The following is a 20,904-nucleotide window of genomic DNA, read 5'->3' as shown; positions in this document are numbered from 1 at the left end:
TTTTACAATTCATCCAATTGGTCCAATTAATCTATGCTAACCAGTAAATAATTGAAAAAATTCCACATTTGAAAGTGAAGCATTGAATATCTAATTTCAAAAGCCTGCATAATACTTACAAATGCGTACATTTGTAAGATGTTTGACTCAATAGTTGTTCTAGTAGTCCAGTTAAAAATAAACAACAATATCTACATAGACATGTGCATTAGACGTTKATCCAATAACTACAATGAGATGTTGTTTCTTGAAGAACACCCCCCTTAGAACAGAAGAGTTAAAGAGTAACTGGACAAGTTTACACATGATATGATTAAACTAAAGTGATGCCAAGCTAGTTTTGTCATCACCATGCATTATCCACAAAGGGGAAAACATTTGGATAACCAGAAGGCTGTTTAAAAATATATATATATTTCACCTTTATTTAGCCAGGTAGTCTAGTTGAGAACAAGTTCTCATTTGCAACTGCGACCTGGCCAAGATAAAGCATAGCAATTCGACACATACAACAGAGTTACACATGGAATAAACAAAACATACAGTCAATAATACAGTAGAACAAAGAAAACAAAAAGTCTATATACAGTGAGTGCAAATGAGGTAAGATAAGGGAGTTAAGGCAATAAATAGGCCATGGTGGCGAAGTAATTACAATATAGCAATTAAACACTGGAATGGTAGATGTGCAGAAGATGAATGTGCAAGTAGAGATACTACGTTCCAGTCATTGGCATTGTGAATGATATAGGCTAGTAAACATCATATCTATATCAAATTTGCTTACAATAAGTCACACTCATCATAAAAAGTGAACTACAATTTTTTTTACTAAGCTGACATTTTTCTTTCTCTAAACATTTGACCCATAATAAAAAAACAGCCGGACTGCCATGCGTAGCCAGGGAGAAAGTATTAGCCTAGCTCCTAGCGGCTGTGATTGGTAGTACATTTCCCAAGCCCCTCTTTCTGTCCCCGCCCCACAGACTATTGTTTGGTACTGTCAGAGACGAAGAGGAAGAGAGAGGCCCAAATCGGCGGAAAATCTGTCTCCCTCCAGCAGGTGGCGTTTTTTCGTTGTTTCGACCACCAAGCGAGAGTGTCAAGTTTGGTAAACAAAACAATTAATGGCTTATTTGCTATGTGAGGTTTATTTGATCGAATAGAAGTTTCGTAATGCTGAAATTGTTTTGAGTGTACTGATATATGTAGGACACGTGACATCCCGGCAATTTTGAGAAAAAATTCCGTTATATCGGACTTGTCTCGAGATGGCTATGCATATTCATGACATGAGGTTAGTAGTATAGCGTCTCTCTCCATTGAATACAGGCGGTTGACCTCAACAACCCTAATTTAATATTTAAAACTAGATTACAATCTTCGTAACATTGCAAAAATCTGAAACTTTTTGTCCAAAACTGATGTACATTAGATAAACTAATCCATTCTTTGTCACTTCTAGATTAGACTACTGCAATGCTCTACTCTCTGAATACCTGGATAAAGCACGAAATAAACTTCAGTTAGTGCTAAACCAGGCTGCTAGAATCTTGACTAGAACCCCAAAATGTGGTCACATTACTCCAGTGCTAGCCTCTCTATACTGGTTTCCTGTTAAGGCTAGGGCTGATTTCAAGGTTTTACTGCTAACCTACAAAGCATTACATGGGCTTGCTACTACCCATCTCTCCGATTTGGTCCTGCCGCACATACCTACACGTACGCTACGGTCACAAGACTCAGGCTTCCTTATTGTCCCTAGAATTTCTAAGTAAACAGCTGGAGGCAGGGCTTTCTCATATAGATCTACATTTTTATGGAACGGTCTGCCAAACCATGTGAGAGACGTACACTCGGTCTCGACCTTTAAAGTCTTTACTGAAGACTCATTTCTTCAGTATGTCCTATGATTGAGTGTAGTCTGGCCCAGGGGTGCGAAGGTAAATGGCAAGGTACTGGAGCAACAAACCAGGGCCACAGTGTCCCCCGACCCAACCCTGTCTCAGCCTTCAGTATCTATGCTGCAATAGTTTATGTGCCAGGGGGCTAGGGTCAGTCTATTATATCTGGTGTAATTCTCCTGTCTTATCTGGTGTCCTGTGTGAATTTAAGTATGTTCCCTCTAATTCTCTTGCTCTCCCTTTCTTCCTCCTCTCCCGGAGGATCTGAACCTCAGGACTACCTGGCCCGATGACTCCTGGCTGCCCCCATTCCACCTGGTTGTGCTGCTGCTCCAGTTTAAACTGTTCTGCCTGCGGCTATGGAACCCTGACCTGTTTCACCGGACGGGATACCTTGTACCTGACCTGCTGTTTTCGACTCTCTCTCTACAGCACCTGCTGTTTCGACCTCTGAATGCTCAGCTATGATAAACCAACTGACATTTACTCCTGAGGTACTGACCTGTTGCACCCTCTACAACCACTGTGATTATTATTTGACCCTGCTGGTCATCTATGAACGTTTGAACATCTTGAAGAACAATCTGGCCTTAATGGCCATGTACTCTTATAATCTCCCCCCGGCACAGCCAGAAGAGGACTGGCCACACCTCAATAAGAATTAGTTGTTAAGGATTAGCCCCTTTTTTAATTTTTTTTCCCTAAAATTACATACCCAAATCTAACTGCCTGTAGCTCAGGCCCTGAAGCAAGAATATGTATATTATTGGTACCATTTGAAAGGAAACACTGAAGTTTGTGGAAATGTGAAATGAATGTAGGAGAATATAACACATTAGATCTGGTAAAAGATAATACAAAGATGTACCATCATCTTTGAAATGCAAGAGAAAGGCCATAATGTATTATTCCAGCCAGAGGTTAACTGACTTGCCTAGTTAAATAAAGGTTACATTTTTTGTTACAAAAATACAATTCCACTAATCCAAAGAAAGCATAGGTGGGCGCTCGACAGCCCGCCATACCGCTTTGTGGTCAACGACTCCCATTGTTAGGGCGGATATTCACCCGATTAGCCACCAATCACCCCATTAAAAGGTGGAAATATCTTACCATTCAAACTCCCGGGAAAGGTTTTGGGGTTGGCTCCTATGGCGAACATGCGCACTCAGTCTTAGTTAAAATCACCACTGAAAATGTCGTGTATCACACAGTACAATGTGTGGTTCTGAATCACTATTCAAAAGTAACGCGTACCACACATGTGGCGTGTGGGTTACCACATTCACCATATGAATTGTGTGATTGGTAAAATGTTTCCACCTTTTAATGGGGTGATTGGTGGCAAATCGGGTACACCATCCATAATCTTTGGTACTGTTTTTGCCCGCCCCCTTCGCTTGTCGCTGAACAATGACGTACGTTTTACTCGCTGTTTACAATGGCGACTACTTTCTAAATGAAGGAAAGATACATTTACAGTAGCGAACAAATACCCAGCGAACGGTAGAAAAACTAAGACGTCTCTTTTGCAATGTCTAACAGAACAGCATATTTTTATGATCCGGATGTGGGGAACTTTCATTATGGTAAGATTCATTTTGGTTACAAAAGGCACGAAGCAGATTAGCATGTTAAGAAGCAGGCTAGCTAACTATTTACATTGCTGTTATTTAGCAGACGCTCGTATCCAGAGCGATTTACAGGAGTAATTAGAGTTAAGTGCTCAATGACATATTGTTACCTTTCGGTAACTGGCCCAACGCTCTTAACCGCTAGGCTACCTACTATTTCCTCTTCAATTTGTGATTAGCTAGATAGCTAACGTTAGTATTCGATTCTTATTTCTGTTAGAAATCAGGTGTATTGAACTCGCTAACGTTACTAGCTATTAGTCGTGTGTTTGCAAGAGTTTCTTTATTCTACAGCTATTTAGCTGGCATGTTATGAATGATAGCATCACGCAGAAGAACCACAGAGAAATCAGAACATTGATAACTGCATATGAGAGGACAACACACTGACAGATGTTTTCCTTTCCTTATCAAGGTGCTGGTCACCCTATGAAACCCCATCGTCTCTCGCTGACGCACAGCCTTGTTTTGCACTATGGCCTCTACAAAAAGATGCAGGTAAGTCCTGCTGATGATAAACGTGCTGAAAAGGCTGGGGATGTAATTATTAGTCCAAACAGTTTTGCAACTAAAACAAGGGTTTCTATTGGACAAATTCAGGTAGGTCCCTCCCTGTTTGTCTGTTTGCTTCATTTAAGAAACGTTTTGCAACAGAATCAGCTAAATTAATACACCCTGATTAAACCAGACAAGTTCATGTCCTTCTTGACACCATGTTAATTTGACTGGTCCTTGTTTCACAGGTTTTCAAACCATACAAAGCCTCACAACATGACATGTGCCGATTCCACTCAGAAGATTACATTGACTTTCTGCAGAAGGTCAGCCCCAACAATATGCAGGGTTTCACAAAGAGTCTCAACACCTTTAATGTTGGGGATGACTGGTGAGAATGTCTTATCATCTTCTATAATTTATTAGCTTACATTACTCCCTGGCGTATATTTGGATTGTGTGAAATATATATTTGTCAAAGTGCAGAATGTTCTTTTGACTCATGTAATATTATGATCAGTGTAATGTGCAGCTGTTGATCTATCTATGTGGCTTGTATAAAGGTAACGTGTCCTCTGTCAGCCCTGTATTCCCAGGCCTGTTTGAGTTCTGCTCCAGGTATACAGGAGCATCTCTACAGGGAGCAACACAGCTAAACCACAAGGTATGTCCCCCCCCCCAGCAAACTCAGCTTATTTTCTGTTATTCTGTTATTCTGTTATTTTCTGTATTCTATTTACGGATCGGACGGCATGTTGTCCGGTCCTCTGGCATTCTCTATGGGGGTACCACAGGGTTCAATTCTCGGGCCGACTCTTTTCTCTGTATAYATCAATGATGTTGCTCTTGCTGCGGGCGATTCCCTGATCCACCTCTACGCAGACGACACCATTCTATATACTTCCGGCCCTTCCTTGGACACTGTGCTATCTAACCTCCAAACGAGCTTCAATGCCATACAACACTCCTTCCGTGGCCTCCAACTGCTCTTAAATGCTAGAAAACCAAATGCATGCTTTTCAACCGTTCGCTGCCTGCACCCCGCCCGCCGACTAGCATCACCACCCTGGACGTTCCGACCTAGAATATGTGGACATCTATAAATACCTAGGTGTCTGGCTAGACTGTAAACTCTCCTTCCAGACTCATATTAAACATCTCCAATCCAAAATCAAATCAAGAATCGGCTTTCTATTTCGCAACAAAGCTCCTTCACTCACGCCGCAAAACTCACCCTCGTAAAACTGACTATCCTACCGATCCTCGACTTCGGCGACTCATCTACAAAATAGCTTCCAATACTCTACTCAGCAAACTAGATGCATTATCATAGTGCCATCCGTTTTGTTACTAAAACACCTTATACCACCCACCCCTGCGACCTGTATTGCTCTAGTCGGCTGGCCCTCGCTACATATTCGTCGCCAGACCCACTGGCTCCAGGTCATCTATAAGTCCATGCTAGGTAAAGCTCCACCTTATCTCAGTTCACTTGTCACGATATCAACACCCAACCCGTAGCACGCGCTCCAGCAGGTATATCTCACTGATCATCCCAAAAGCCAAACACCTCATTTGGCCGCCTTTCCTTCCAGTTCTCTGCTCCTGTGACGGAACGAATTGCAAAATCGCTAAGTTGGAGACTTTATTTCCCTCACCAACTTAAACATCTGCTATCTGAGCAGCCTAACGATCGCTGCAGCTGTACATATGTAACGGATGTGAAATTGGCTAGCTAGTTAGCGGGTACGCGGCTAATAGCGTTTCAATCAGTTACGTCACTTGCTCTGAAACCTAGAAGTAGTGTTGCCCCTTGCTCTGCAAGGGCCGCGGCTTTTGTGGACGATGGGTAACGATGCTTCGTGGGTGACCGTTGTTGATGTGTGCAGAGGTCCCTGGTTCGCGCCCGAGGTCGGGCGAGGGACGTACTAAAGTTATACTGTTACATTGATGCGTGGTACCCGGATCACTGGTTGCTGCGGAAAAGGAGGAGGTTGAAAGGGGGGTGAGTGTAACGGATGTGAAATGGCTAGCTAGTTAGCGGGTACGCGCTAATAGCGTTTCAATCAGTTACGTCACTTGCTCTGAAACCTAGAATAGTTCGCCCCTTGCTCTGCAAGGGCCGCGGCTTTTGTGGAGCGATGGGTAACGACGCTTCGTGGGTGACTGTTGTTGATGTGTGCAGAGGGTCCCTGGTTCGCGCCCGTGTCGGGGCGAGGGTACGGTTTAAAGTTATACTGTTACACACAGTCCATCTGTAAACAGCCCACCCAATTTACCTACCTCATCCCCTTACTGTTTTTATTTATTTACTTTTCTGCTCTTTTGCACACCAGTATCTCTACTTGCTCATGATCATCTGATGATTTATCACTCCAGTGTTAATCTGCTAAATTGTAATTATTCACTCCTATGGCCTATTTATTGCCTACCTCCTCATGCCTTTTGCACACAATGTATATAGACTCATTTTGTTTTTTYCCCTACTGTGTTATTGACTTGTTTATTGTTTACTCCATGTGTAACTCTGTGTTGTTGTCTGTTCACACTGCTATGCTTTATCTTGGCCAGGTCGCAGTTGTAAATGAGAACTTGTTCTCAACTAGCCTACCTGGTTAAATAAAGGTGAAATAATAAATAAATAAATAAATGTATTCTATTTACGGATCGGACATATTTATTAAGACCCATTCGGGAATTTATACAGCCAGGTAAATTGTTGACCAGATTTAGATTTGATCAATGATCAGGACCGTTGCTTTGCAGATATGTGACATCGCCATCAACTGGGCCGGGGGTCTTCATCATGCTAAGAAATTTGAGGTAAGAATTATGCAACATTTTGATTCTTTGTCAAGACAATTTATTTCTACGGCCTCTGGTCACCTGCCTATGTCCAGCTCTATGATATCATGATTTCATTTGTTTTGGTTTTCAGGCCTCTGGATTTTGCTATGTGAATGACATTGTCATCAGTATACTGGAGCTTCTGAAGTAAGAGCAAAGCACCAGTCTTTTATAATGTTGTTGTCCATTTTGTGGGTTAACGTCCCGCTAAGGATCTCTAACAACTAATAATGTAAATGTCCCTTTAGGTACCACCCGCGTGTGTTGTACATAGACATTGACATTCACCATGGTGATGGGGTACAGGAAGCCTTCTACCTGACTGATCGGGTCATGACTGTATCCTTCCACAAGTACGGGAACTACTTCTTTCCAGGAACAGGTAAGACGAGCCATATGAGTATCTGTTAAAACCAGAAATACAGATACAGTTGGGACAGAGAGATTGAAAAACAGCTTCTATCTCAAGGCCATCAGACTGCTAAACAGCAATCACTAACTCCGAGAGGCTGCTGCCTACATTGAGATCCAATGACTGGACACTTTAATAAATGGATCACTAGTCACTTTAAACAATGGCACTTTAAATAATGCCACTTTAATCATGTTTACATATCTTACATTGCTCATATCACATGTGTATACTGTATTTTATACCATCTACTGCACCTTGCCTATGCCGCTCGGCCATCGCTCATCCATATACTTATATGTACATATTCTCATTCACCCCTTTAGATTTGTGTGTATTAGATAGTTGTTGGGGAATTATTAGATTACTTGTTAGATATTACTGCGCTGTCGGAACTAGAAGCACAAGCATTTCGCTACACTCACATTAACATCTGCTAACCATGTGTATGTGACCAATACAATTTGATTTGAGTTTGTCTTAATGACTAAATTTTTGAATATCTCTATGGGACAATAGAGGTTGTCTTAATGAGCTTATTCTTTGTTAAACAAATGTTGTCTGTTTTGTCCCATAGGTGACATGTATGAGGTAGGGGCTGAGAGTGGCCGGTACTATTGCCTGAACGTGCCTCTCCGGGATGGGATCGATGACCAGAGTGAGTAGTGTCCTTCCTGGATCTCACACTCAGGCTGGCTCTCTGGCGCTCCACTCTGATAATGCTATTAGACTGAGGCCATTGAGATGTCTCTGGGGAGTGCTATTATCAGATGTTATGCTGCCTGACTGTTAGTTTACCTGCACTCTAAACTATTTACATCTATTTGATGGCTGTTACAGTTCAGAAGGTCTGATAGTATGCAGGATAATATCCAACAATCCAACAACAGACGTTTCCTTATTTTTGATAGGGGATCAATTATATCACTTTGTCAATATCAAAAATGATTGAAAGGATGAATTCTCTTCCATGTGTCCAATACCTTAACATTATATCACTCTGTTTTAGGCTACAGGCAACTCTTTCAGCCAGTCATCAAGCAAGTGGTGGACTTCTACCAGCCAACCTGTATCGTTCTTCAGGTGATAATTTGGCAGCCAGAGATCATCAGTGGTATTTTGCAGGAATTGTGGTATTGAGTATGGGACTCACATGCACCTTTTGTCATTGACAGTGTGGGGCTGACTCTCTGGGCTGTGACAGATTAGGGTGCTTCAACCTCAGTATACGAGGCCATGGGTAGGTGTCTTGCTCAATAAATAATACATTATAACCCTCACCAACACTTACGTCAGTCTTAAATGGCCTTTGAATACAGCTTTATGGGTAAGTGTCTTAATGGAGATAAGGATACATGTTTTGAGGATGGAATTCAATGTACTCTATATTATGAGGATGTACTGCCACCTGTTGGTAGGAGAGCAAATTTAAGGGATTATAGAAAAATTGGTACAGGATTTGGTTAACACAGGAGCCAGGTTATGGTAAACTCTCTCACCCAGGGTATATGCTTTCTATAGGGAGTGTGTGGAGTTTGTGAAGAGCTTCAGGATTCCCCTGCTGGTACTGGGAGGAGGAGGGTACACAGTACGCAACGTGGCCAGATGCTGGTGAGGGCTCATTTCTCTCAGTGCTGTAACTGGACTATAGTGGGGAGATTAGGTGACAGTTGTTTTTGATGGAGACCAAGAGAATATTCTCACAGTGTATATGGAAGCACTTAAGAATGAACTCTGTTGCTCTTCTATTCCAGGACCTATGAGACCTCCCTCCTGGTTGATGAGCCAATTAGTGATGAGCTGCCCTATAGCGGTAAGCGAGCAAGCCTAAGCACTTCTGCCACTGTTTTTCCATTTGCTAATTTTCTCTCCTCACCCCTCCAGAGTACTTTGAGTATTTTGCMCCAGACTTCACACTCCACCCAGATGTCAGCACCAGGATAGAGAACCAGAACTCCCGACAGGTCAGTTTTAGGACATACAGCATGCGGTCCTCCCTCTCTTTCTGAACCACAGTCTACATACTGTTTAACAATTCAAACAGAATTCTCTCCTTGGTGTAAGTCATTTATCTCCATCTTGTGCTTGTTTAGTACCTGGAGCAGATCCGTTCGACGGTCTTTGAGAACTTGAAGATGTTGAACCATTCCCCCAGTGTCCAGATCCACGATGTGCCCTCGGACATCCTGAGCTACGAGCGCACTGACGAGGGAGACCCAGATGAGAGGGGCTCAGAGGATAACTATTCCAGGTCAACACACTCTGCCTTATGTGACGCTAGAGCTGGGCGATATGGGGGGGGGGGAAATCCATATCGCAATAAAAGTACATTTCTTGCGCTAACAAAATAATATGCGCWAAAAAAAAAATTGGGGGGTGCTTGATCTAGGCGATATGAACAAAGTCAAATTGTGATAAATATAACTTTTATGCAATAAATAAAAAAAATGTATGGACAGTTACTTGGCATTAGCGGCAGGGCTCTAGCCAAAAAAATCTATTCCGGTGCCAAGTAAGAAAACTGAGATGGTAGCCTATGATTCAGAAAGTACGTTTAAAAAAAATCTAAACAATACAGGAAATGCATGATTGATGTGCAAGGATCTAGATTTTATGACACTTCAGAGGAATTGTTAAATCCTTGTGCATATTGACAATATTATTCACCACCTGAGGGAGTGGGAACTCAAAACACTAGATTGCTAACTCTAAATATGATTGTTGCTATGTGGCCATGTAGGCTAATTGAATAATCTATCAGTAAATGTAGGCTAATGACCTACAAAAGTTCCAGCGCTAGGCCTTGGCTAATTGTTTATTTTTAACATTTATTTTGCCTTTATTTAACCAGGTAGGCCAGTTGAGAACAAGTTCTCATTTACAACTGCGACCTGGCCAAGATGAAGCAAAGCAGTGCGACATAAAACAACAACACAGAGTTACACATGGGATAAACAAACGTACAGTCAATAACACAATAGAAAAATCTATATACAGTGTGTGCAAATGGAGTAAGGAGGTAAGGCAATAAATATGCCGTAGTAGCAAAGTATTACAATTTAGCAAATTAACACTGGAGTGATAGATGTGCAGATGATGATGTGCAAGTAGAAATACTGGTGTGCAAAAGTGCAAAAAAAAGTAAACAAAAACAATATGGGGATGAGGTACGTAGTTAGATGGGCTGTGTACCAGTTGCAGCGATCGGTAAGCTACACAGATAGCTGATGCTTAAAGTTAGTGAGGGAGATATAAGTCTCCAACTTCAGCGATTTTTGCAATTCGTTCCAGTCATTGGCAGCAGAGAACTGGAATGAAAGGCGGACAAAGTAGGTGTTGGCTTTGGGGATGACCAGTGAGATAAACCTGCTGGAGTCGGTGCTACGGGTGGGTGTTGCTATGGTGACCAGTGAGCTGAGATAAGGCGGAGCTATACCTAGCAAAGACTTATAGATGACCTGGAGCCAGTGGGTTGGGTGACGAATATGTACAGTTGAAGTCGGAAGTTTACATACACTTAGGTTGGAGTCATTAAAACTTGTTTTTCAACCACTCCACAAATTTCCACAAACTATAGTTTTGGCAAGTCGGTTAGGACATCTACTTTGTGCATGACACAAGTCATTTTTCCAACAATTGTTTACAGACAGATTATTTCACTTATAATTCACTGTATTACAATTCCAGTGTGTCAGAAGTTTACATACACTAAGTTGACCCTGCCTTTAAACAGCTTGGAAAATTCCAGAAAATGATGTCATGGCTTTAGAAGCTTCTGATAGGGCTATTTGACATAATTTGAGTCAATTGGAGGTGTACCTGTGGATGTATTTCAAGGCCTACCTTCAAACTCAGTGCCTCTTTGCTTGACATCATGGGAAAATCAAAAGAAATCAGCAAAACCTCAGAAAAAAATGTGTAGACTTCCACAAGTCTGGTTCATCCTTGGGAGCAATTTCCAAACGCCTGAAGGTACCATGTTCATCTGTACAAGCAATAGTACGCAAGTATAAACATGGGACCACGCAACCGTCATACTGCTCAGAAGGAGACGCGTTCTGTCCCCTGGAGATGAAGTACTTTGGTGTGAAAAATGCAAATCAATCCCAGAACATCAGCAAAGGACCTTGTGAAGATGCTGGAGGAAACAGGTACACAAGTATCTATATCCACAGTAAAACGAGTCCTATATCAACATAACCTGAAATGCCGCTCAGCAAGGAAGAAGCCACTGCTACAAAACCGCCATAAAAAAGCCAGACTACGGTTTGCAACTGCACATGGGGACAAAGATCGTACTTTTTGGAGAAATGTGCCTCTGGTCTGATGAAACAAAAATAGAACTGTTTGGCCATGATGACCATCATTATGTTTGGAGGAAAAAGGGGAGGCTTGCAAGCCGAAGAACACCATCCCAACCGTGAAGCACGGAGGTGGCAGCATCATGTTGTGGGGTTGCCTTTGCTGCAGGAGGGACTGGTGCACTTCACAAAATAGATGGCATCATGAGGTGGGTGAAATTATGTGGATATATTGAAGCAACACCTCAAGACATCAGTCAGGAAGTTAAAGCTTGGTCGCAAATGGGTCTTCCAAATGGACAATGACCCCAAGCATACTTCCAAAGTTGTGGCAATATGCTTAAGGACAACAAAGTAAGGTGTTGGAGTGGCCATCACAAAGCCCTGACCTCAATCCGATAGAAAATGTGTGGGCAGAACTGAAAAAGCGTGTGCGAGCAAGGAGGCCTATAAACCTGACCCGGTTACACCAGCTCTGTCAGGAGGAATGGGCCAAAATTCAACTAACTTATTGGTGGGAAGCTTGTGAAAGGCTACCTAAAACGTTTGACACAAGTTAACCAATTTAAAGGCAATGTGATCAAATACTAATTGAGTATATGTCAAATTCTGACCCCACTGGGAATGGGATGAAAAATAAAACCTGGAATAAATCATTCTCTCTACTATTATTTTGACATTTCATTCTAAAAACAAAGTGGTGATCCTAACTGACCTAAGACAGGGAATATTTACTAGAATTAAATATCAGGAATTGGGAAAAATTTTGTTTAAATGTATTTGGCTAAGGTGTATGTAAACTTCCGACTTCAACTGTAGCCGAGGGCCAGCCGACGAGAGCATACAGTTTGCAGTGGGGCTTTGGTGACCAAACGGATGGCACTGTGATAGACTGTATCCAGTTTGCTGAGTAGAGTGTTGGAGGCTATTTTGTAAATGACATCGCCAAAGTCGAGGACCGGTATGATAGTCAGTTTTACGAGGGTATGTTTGGCAGCATGAGTAGAGGCTTTGTTTGTGAAATAGGAAGCCGATTCTAGATTTAATTTTTGTATTGGGCAGATGCTTAATACGAGTCTGGAAGGAGAGTTTACGGTCTAGCCAGACACCTAGGTATTTGTAGTTGTCCACATATTCTAAGTCAGAACCGTCCAGAGTAATGATGCTAGTTGGGCGGGCGGGTGCGGGCAGCGATTGGTTGAAGAGCATGCATTTAGTTTTACTAGCATTTAAGAGCAGTTGGAGGCCACGGAAGGAGTGTTGTATGGCACAGTGTCCAAAGAAGGGCCAGATGTATACAGAATGGTGTCGTCTGCGTAGAGGTGGATCAGGGAATCGCCCGCAGCAAGAGCAACGTCGTTGAGATATACAGAGAAGATTTGGCCCGAAAATTGAACCCTGTGGTACCCCCATAGAGACTGCCAGACGTCCGGACAACAGGCCCTCCGATTTGACACACTGAACTCTATCTGAGAAGTAGTTGGTGAACCAGGCGAGGCAGTCATTTGAGAAACCAAGGCTGTTGAGTCTGCCGATAAGAATACGGTGATTGACAGAGTCGAAAGCCTTGGCCAGGTCGATAAAGACGGCTGCACAGTACTGTCTTTTATCGATGGCGGTTATGATATCGTTTAGTACCTTGAGCGCGGCTGAGGTACACCCGTGGCTAGCTCGGAAACCGGATTCTACAGCGGAGAAGGTATGGTGGGATTCTAAATGGTCAGTGATCTGTTTGTTAACTTGGCTTTCGAAGACTTTAGAAAGGCAGGGCAGGATGGAAATAGGTCTGTAACAGTTTGGGTCTAGAGTGTCACCCCCTTTTGAAGAGTCAGCTTTCCAATCTTTAGGAATCTCAGACAATACGAGAGGTTGAACAGACTGGTAATAGGGGTTGCAACAATGGCGGCGGATAATTTTAGAAAGAGGGTCCAGATTGTCTAGCCCAGCTGATTTGTAGGCCTATTCACTGCAAATCGCTCTCTGCGGGCACGTCAAAACCACAGCCCACTACACTAGCCTACCGCGGTTCTAAAGTGGTGTCATGAACTCAATATCAAGAGGTGAGAAATTATACAGAAAGCTGTGACTTTCCTCTCTGTAGCTAGAACAGTAGTTGCTTAACTTTTTCCCACAATAGCAGTTTGAGCAACAGTAATTTTCTTAATTTTTATTTAACTAGGCAAGTTAGTTGAGAACAAATTCTTATTTACAATGATGGCCTACACGCCCTACATATGCTTGTGCTTCTCAGAATGCATCTCTCTCTCCGTGTCACATTGGGGGAAGGGAGTGGCTCGCTCACACAGCAGCGAAACAGGGACAGGCAGATACTTTCATAGCAGGAATCAACATAATGCAAAGCCCATTACTGTTGACTAAGTATTTGTTTTAGAACAATCTACAGGAGTGTTGTGTAGCAAAATGCCTCGGTAAGAGGAAGGCAATGTCATTTGTTTTATCATCCCAGCTCTGTGACACACATAGGAGCATATGTTCTATTATACATGTTAGTAATGGAATCAATAGGACCAGTTTAAGGATGGGATTCAATCTGATTGCAGATTTGGACAATGCGCCATTTTTAAAGTTCATTTCTGATTGAGCCGACAAATGCAGCGTTTACCGTGGATGTGGTGTCTGCACGCACGTCGCCGGCAACACGATTGGATTGAATCCCAGCCTTAGTCTACGTGTATATAGTATCAGTGTGATAGTCTGGAACTAAATAGCTTGTTCTCTTTACAGGCCAGAGGCAGCCAATGAGTTCTACGATGGTGACCATGACAACGACAAGGAGAGCGATGTGGAGATCTGAACGCTCAGATAATGTCAGACTTTTCCCCTCTGGTCACTCATATTATTGGGAAACCATCAAGGCTGCAGTCAGAGTTGACCAAACTTCTTTTCCCCAACAAATGGACATACTATACTCAGAGCGAGAGACTACCACCATTTATTCCTTCTTTTTTTAACTATGTCTATCATTGAGTATGTAGAGGACATTGTCAAGCACTTCAAATGTTATTCCTCACGTTTTGTAAACAGGTGTAGACTAACAGTGAAATGCTTACTTACACAATGAGTAACGATAACACCTATATACACAGGGTACCTGTACCCAGTCGATGTGCAGGGGTACGAGGTAGATATGTACATGTGACTAGGCAACAGGATAAACAGTAGCAGCAGTGTGATGATTCACCAGAAGACAGCCTAGAGGGGCCCAATACAGCCAGATTAACAGAGGGCATGATTGTGTCTGGGCCTTATTCATCAGCACAGGATAAAGAGGAAGAGACTTCCCCTTGGTCCAAAGTGCATTGACTTCCTGTGGTTGCTAGGTGCTGTGTCGAAAGGGACCTGGGTCAGTCTTATATTTACCAGTTTTCACTTCACACACTGGGATCAGAGGTCGGTCATCTGAATAACAAGTTACAATGTTTTGATTAAATCTTGTCATAAAATAAATAGGAAAACTGCATGGCTACAATGCTTCCCATCTATAAGTACTCAATTTGATATTTTGAAAGTGAAATGAGACCACCACCTGTGTTGTAAAACTTTATTACGCATTCATTAAATTTCACATCATACACAGTACAGAAGACTTCAAAACATTTTTCTATGATCAGAATCAGACCGAGGTCGTTGTAAATTTGGGTGTGAAGGCAACCATTTACATTTCAGAATTGTCCAATAAATAGTTTATACATTATTTGAATGTTACCTTTTTAAAACCAGAAAGAGACAGTCTCACTTGAAGCAGCAGTCATAAAAACGCTGCTTTTTGTAAAGGAACTTCAAAAGAGTTACATGTCTGGAGACAATACATGATTCATTCTCTACCAACTACAACAGCAAACCACAGAGACAGCATTTGACAAAGGTCTGTGCTCGGGCCAGGTAAGCTTCACCATACCAGAGGATGATGTTGAGGAAACCATCTGACCAGCCCACCCTTGAAAAACAAACAAACAAACAGAAGGGCTCAAACTAAAGTGCATTTGACAAATGCGGGGACTGGTGAGGTCCTGATTGATAATGAGGCACTGTGGGTAAAATGTGAGTATCTGCTTCCTCAAAACTTTGATTAATTTCCTCCCCCAGGCACAGACAACATGACCGCCTCAGTGGACAGAGACTGAATGATAGACCAGTATAAAGTGGAGCAGAGCGGTACAACAGGTTATACTGCTGGTTTAGTGTCGTCTAAAGTTCCTCACTCTCGTACAAGGGGGCCGTGTGCTGGGGGGGGTCCGGAATCAGGCTGGGGAGACGGCGGAGTAGGGGGACTTTAAAATGCTTGCCTGTAGGGGGGGCAGGCTTGTTGGTGCGAGCTGCAGAGACAGAATGGAATAAAAAGGTCAGGATATATTCAGAATAGAACCCTTGAACCTCTAATGCAATAAGAGGAAATGTGTTTGAGCCAGGTAATAAAACATGTAAATAAAGCCGGTCATTGTCATAAATGTTACCAACCTATTATTTTAAACAATCTGAGAAATGGTTGGATCTCCTAATCCACAGGAGGAATGTGTTGCTATCCTAAGAGAGTTTCCTAAAATAACCAGAGAAACCACTCTGGTATAACAGCTTATATAAGAGATGTATTAAGCCCCAGCTCCAGTTACAGGTTCAACCCTTGGGGGTCGAAAGACAAGCTTTCCTTCTGGTCAGCAGAGTGCACGGCCAAATGTTACTGCACAGTTGAAGCCTGATATTACAGTACTGAGACAATTATATGAGCAAAGTCGTCAGTTTCCATTTAGTAAGCCCGAGTGGACAGAGCAAAATACACACTCACCTGATCTATTACAGACTTGACGACTTCAGCGAGCTAGGCTGAAGGGAGGTTAACCTCATCATGACTGCTCTCGGTCCGCGTAACAGATGGCATGTTATGTGATCGAGGGGAAATACAATAGCCAGCCAGGCCCGCATTTCCCTAGTAATAATATATCTGCTATGGGTTTCTAATCAGCCTTTACAACCTGCACTGCCATGGCAACCATTTGCGGGACAAGGGATACATTCCAGGGAATTACCCTCTATTTACACTGGAGAAACGCAAGCTAGAAAGAGGCCCCTCTGCTTCATTCTAACAGGAGAAAGTGCTACGAATATTGAATAACAGAACATTTCCCCCTGCTGCTACAGTACATAAGTTATTGTACAACACTGGTAATTCATGGTACACTAGTGCAGTATGCCATTGCCATTTTACTGCCCTGCCATAGCAGACATTGAGTGCAAGGTTACAACTTTGTCTGTCTCAGCTGTAATCCCTGCTTGTCCCACTAGTGCAGATGTCAGCATGAGGACAGCTGTGTAGGGCCACAGGAGGTTGATGGCCAAAGCCTTGGTGGTGTTTATGAGTTGAATTCTAAACAGCTACCATGGACAGGGAACAGCCAATTTACCTCTGAACTGAACACTAGTCTGTGCTTAACTTCAAACCACACACAAATGCACAAGGTCCACTTACTTCCTACATCCAGTCTGGCATTGCAGGTGGACATGCCGGCCTCATTGATGGCAGACAGGGTGTACCAGCCTGCATCAGATTTGACTAGCCTCTCAATGAGCAGGCACTGACTTCCTGTGCCGTCCTGGTACAGGCTGGGAGACAAACATCAGGCCTGGATTAACCTCTAATGGAATCAATAGAACCTCTCACTTTCAGCTAAGAGGTTCACGTTACCTAGCAAAGCTATATCAGCTAATTAGCACATGTACACTTCAGATATATTCTACTCAGCTAAGGGACAGAAATTACCATCTCTACTGTGAGTATTTCTCCTTCTAAAAAAGGTATACAAACACCCTGAAAGTGATGGAATTGAAGTTCCACCCACCTCATTCTGGTGGGGTCAATGCGTAGCATGTCTTTGTCTTTCTTCCAGAAGAGCTTTGGTGGAGGGGAGGCAGCCACCTTAGACTCTAACCTCACTGTGTCCCCCTCCAAGGCACGAGAGTTCAGCATCTTCTGGACGAAGGTAGGGGGGCGAAGCACCTCCTGGGCTGGAGATGAGGGGTTGGGGTGAAGGTGGAGCAGTGTCATCAATGCTAAGCGATGGGAAATGATTTGACAGTAGTCAAAACAGCCCTTACCGATAACCTCCAGTTTCATGGAGAAGCGGTTCTCCCCGGCGCGGTTCCTGGCAATACACTCGTAGACTCCGGCGTGATGCACCGTCACGATCTCAATGATGAAGGAGTGCACGCCCTTCTCACACACCAGCATCTTGTGGTAGTCGTCTGGACGGATTGCTTTACCATCCAGGTACCAGGCCACGTCTGGGGTGGGCAGACCCCCCACCTGAAGGCACAGCCAGAGGTGTATTCATTAGGGGGAAAAAACTGACTGAAACAGGGAGGGACAACCTGAACTGCCCAATAAGAAAATAAATTGCTACGGTGTGTACTAATGAATAGGACCCTGGGAGAGTGTGGACTACTAGGGGTCATGAGGGGGCGTAGTGCAAGGGCCCAGAGTGGGGGGTGATAAGGAGTAGAGCGCAGCTTTTACAACCTGGTTATTCTAGTCACAGGGGCTATTGGGTTTCATGTTTGGTCACCAGAGGCTTTCATTACACTTGAATAAAAGTGTTGCATGAGTCAGTGTCATAGTTCAACAAGGTCTTTACAGAAGATACCTCAGCAATAAGTTCCTACATAGGAAATGGATCCCAGCTATAAATGTTGAATGAGTCCAGTTATCAACATGCATTACTAAACTGATTAGAGCGTATCCAGTTCTGTACCTTGAAGTGGATCCTACAGAACCTGCCCTCCTCCACCGTGAGGTCCTGAGGGACCTGGATGAAGCGCGGGGCATAGCACTTCTCCTGGATGGCTGAGCCCTCGTTGACATCAGTACCAGAGTGGTGTTTGCCCCTTAAAAAATTATAAGAAAAAGCGAGAGAATGAAAGAGCGAGAAAGAATGAAAGAGCGAGAAAGCAAAAGGAGAGGATAGGAACAAAGGTGCTTTCATTCATAACTGCTCTGATGGCTGAATGAGGGAGTTCTCATGCAGACAACAGAGCTCACTCTTCTCATCTTTTCAGGTTCAGAGAGCTAATTGAACTAATGAATTGTGCTGCATCACCATTCATGCTGAACAACAGTACACAAAACCCCATAACATTGACAAGCAAATTAACAACAAACCAACTCACTTCAAGCAGCACAGCATGTGCCCTTTACATACAGTATATCATCATTGGAAGACAAGGCAATCCCAGGAAATACCAGTGAGGAAGCCACACAGAGATATGTCAGCGTGCTCAGTACATGGTCTATAATTGTCCTCGTTACGGCATGGCCGGGGGGGGGAACCGGAGCCCGTGGTAGACGGTGGAAACGGCACAAACACACGGCAGTGCCAGGAAACCCAAACCGGATCAGACAACCTGCCTCCCAATCCCAGACCTCAAGCCTCATTCACACATATCTCCACCCTCACGTGGAGCACTGCGCCCCTCTCATCACCTACTGCTTCATTATGTAATGCAGTAAACATTCCATACCAGCAACACTGTATACCAGTATATAATGTACTATCAATTTAGGCACATGCTTTTGCCGTCCGTTGGTGAAAGGTACCATATCCCTCCGGTGTTACGTCCCTCTGGTGATTCTGGCTGCAAGAGAAGACAGAGAGATTTGGGAATTAAAAGTATGCAATGGACCCGTCTGTGTGTAAAACCATACCTATACTGTTTATAGGCTGCGATTCATCTCTGCCTCTACACTAGCCAACACTAAAGTTGACCCACAAAGGTTGTCTAGGTTCAAGGCTGCACCTTCTCCTGAAATGCATTACTTTGAAACAACCTTTTTAAATAACCAGACTTGCTAATCTTCCTAAGTACATGACACTATGCCTAGGACAATGGGGATGGTTGGATGTAGAGGGCTAGGGGCTATACCTGTGGTGTGGGCACATGTGTTGTACTGTGTGTGGTGGTCTCTTCCCAGCATCCTACACTACAAATCCCTGGGAAAATGCTGCTTTGGCACACAATCTTCACCCCTGCTATTTCTAGCTGCATTCTTTGAAGAGCGCTGTGGATTGGCTGTAGACTTATCTCCTGTGACTGAAGAGGACAACAGAGCCAGAGGCCAGTCCCATTGTGTGAGGAGGATTCAGGGGTGATGGACAGTGACAGAGGACTAGTCACACACGGTACAAGGAACATCCTGTCTAACCTAAAACCCACATACTATTAGTAACGACGGCTCCCAGCCTGACAAACTATTATCAGAACATTTGGAAACATACAGTAGCATGGCAAAATATGTATCATTTAAATACAATGACTTGAGCTAAGTGAACTACTGTATTGAGGAAAAGTGTACTTTCTATGCCTGTGATGTGGTTGTCCCACCTAACTATCAAGATGAATGCACTAAGTCTCTCTGGATAAGAGCATCTGCTAAATGACTCAAATATCAAATGTAAATGTCTAAGTGCAGGTACCTCCCTAAATAACTTTCCTACAAACCAAATGGGCTGTACTGGATGATGTAGAAGTGATATGCGTAGATTATACCTGGTCGGGTTGTGAGTCAGAGGAATTCTCAAAGACAGAGGCAGCGTTATCTGGACCCAGCAACCTCCGAGCCATGCGCTCCTCATAGGACCGCTTCTGTCAAGAGACAGACAGTAAACCAGCCACTGTTCAGTCAGTATACTGCAAAATGCCAATAGGTCCCAATTTGTTAATTGGAAGCAATATGGTGGAAACTCCACCACTGAAATCTTTCTACCTATTAAGACGCTTCAGATCTGCAAACATGGAAGGGTTATGGATAAGTTGGAAGGGGTAGGGAGTGAATTGGGACCAGTGGTGCCAGTAAATCTGTCCATAGTGCAGCCTCCAATGTTATTGGGTCTATATCAACACAACAGCTACCTTGTGTTGATCATATTATACTGGTCCACTAAGCCCCTGGTATTCCAATGAAGCCTCCATTCATTGGAAGTTGGTTTCTATTGAAGAATGAACCTGGCATCAAGGATATTGTGTGTCCTTGACATTAACACAGTAAGGCTACAAGGGAATGATAAATTACTAAATCCATATTTTCCTCTTGCATAGTTGCCAGGGCCACATTGTGGTATTAAATGGTCTGATGTACACTGATATGGGTTCAAATCAAATAGGAACCACACATTTTCATGTACAGCATTCATATGGTAGTGGAGTAAACAAACACTTATTTAATGTGGTTTGGGAATAAACTAACATTTAGATTGTAGCATCTGTCTTGACTCACATATTATACATTTCCCTATCCACATACA

At 43.2% G+C, this 20,904-nt stretch overlaps 3 protein-coding genes across 4 annotated transcripts in view; 1 reads left to right on the top strand and 2 right to left on the bottom strand.

Moving 5' to 3' along the window:
• LOC111967337 (fibroblast growth factor receptor-like 1) overlaps nt 1-19,166 on the bottom strand; it is a 182,173-nt gene extending 163,007 nt beyond the window's left edge. The window contains exon 1 of the mRNA XM_070444719.1: nt 19,155-19,166. The gene's annotated coding sequence lies outside the window, so the exon portion shown is untranslated. The remainder of the gene's footprint in view (nt 1-19,154) is intronic.
• Nucleotides 3,294-15,308, top strand: LOC111967335 (histone deacetylase 3). Of its 2 annotated transcripts, none has more exons than XM_023992275.2 (15): nt 3,294-3,493; nt 3,954-4,036; nt 4,282-4,424; nt 4,616-4,697; nt 6,800-6,856; nt 6,972-7,027; nt 7,129-7,262; nt 7,870-7,950; nt 8,302-8,375; nt 8,468-8,532; nt 8,814-8,903; nt 9,047-9,105; nt 9,177-9,256; nt 9,386-9,543; nt 14,339-15,308. In XM_023992275.2, exons 1-15 carry the CDS (start codon nt 3,439-3,441, stop codon nt 14,406-14,408), a joined length of 1,287 nt encoding a protein of 428 aa, XP_023848043.1. In that variant the 5' UTR covers nt 3,294-3,438; the 3' UTR covers nt 14,409-15,308. The 2 variants fall into 2 exon arrangements, with proteins under 2 accessions (XP_023848043.1, XP_023848044.2); XM_023992276.2 differs by having other exon boundaries at nt 4,597-4,697.
• Nucleotides 15,142-20,904, bottom strand: part of LOC111967333 (myotilin-like) — a 23,610-nt gene continuing 17,847 nt past the window's right edge. The window contains exons 11-17 of the mRNA XM_070444712.1: nt 20,150-20,245; nt 19,200-19,237; nt 18,358-18,490; nt 17,705-17,912; nt 17,449-17,614; nt 17,079-17,212; nt 15,142-15,930 (exon numbers count right to left, since the gene is read on the bottom strand). Of these exons, the coding sequence (XP_070300813.1) occupies nt 15,803-15,930; nt 17,079-17,212; nt 17,449-17,614; nt 17,705-17,912; nt 18,358-18,490; nt 19,200-19,237; nt 20,150-20,245 (903 nt within the window). The 3' untranslated portion in view covers nt 15,142-15,802. The remainder of the gene's footprint in view (nt 15,931-17,078; nt 17,213-17,448; nt 17,615-17,704; nt 17,913-18,357; nt 18,491-19,199; nt 19,238-20,149; nt 20,246-20,904) is intronic.

Source organism: Salvelinus sp. IW2-2015, linkage group LG8 (assembly GCF_002910315.2).
Source record: "Salvelinus sp. IW2-2015 linkage group LG8, ASM291031v2, whole genome shotgun sequence".
Classification (NCBI taxonomy): domain Eukaryota; kingdom Metazoa; phylum Chordata; class Actinopteri; order Salmoniformes; family Salmonidae; genus Salvelinus; species Salvelinus sp. IW2-2015.
The sequence above is the reverse complement of the archived record's forward strand: the minus strand, read 5'-3'. Positions and strand labels throughout refer to the sequence as shown.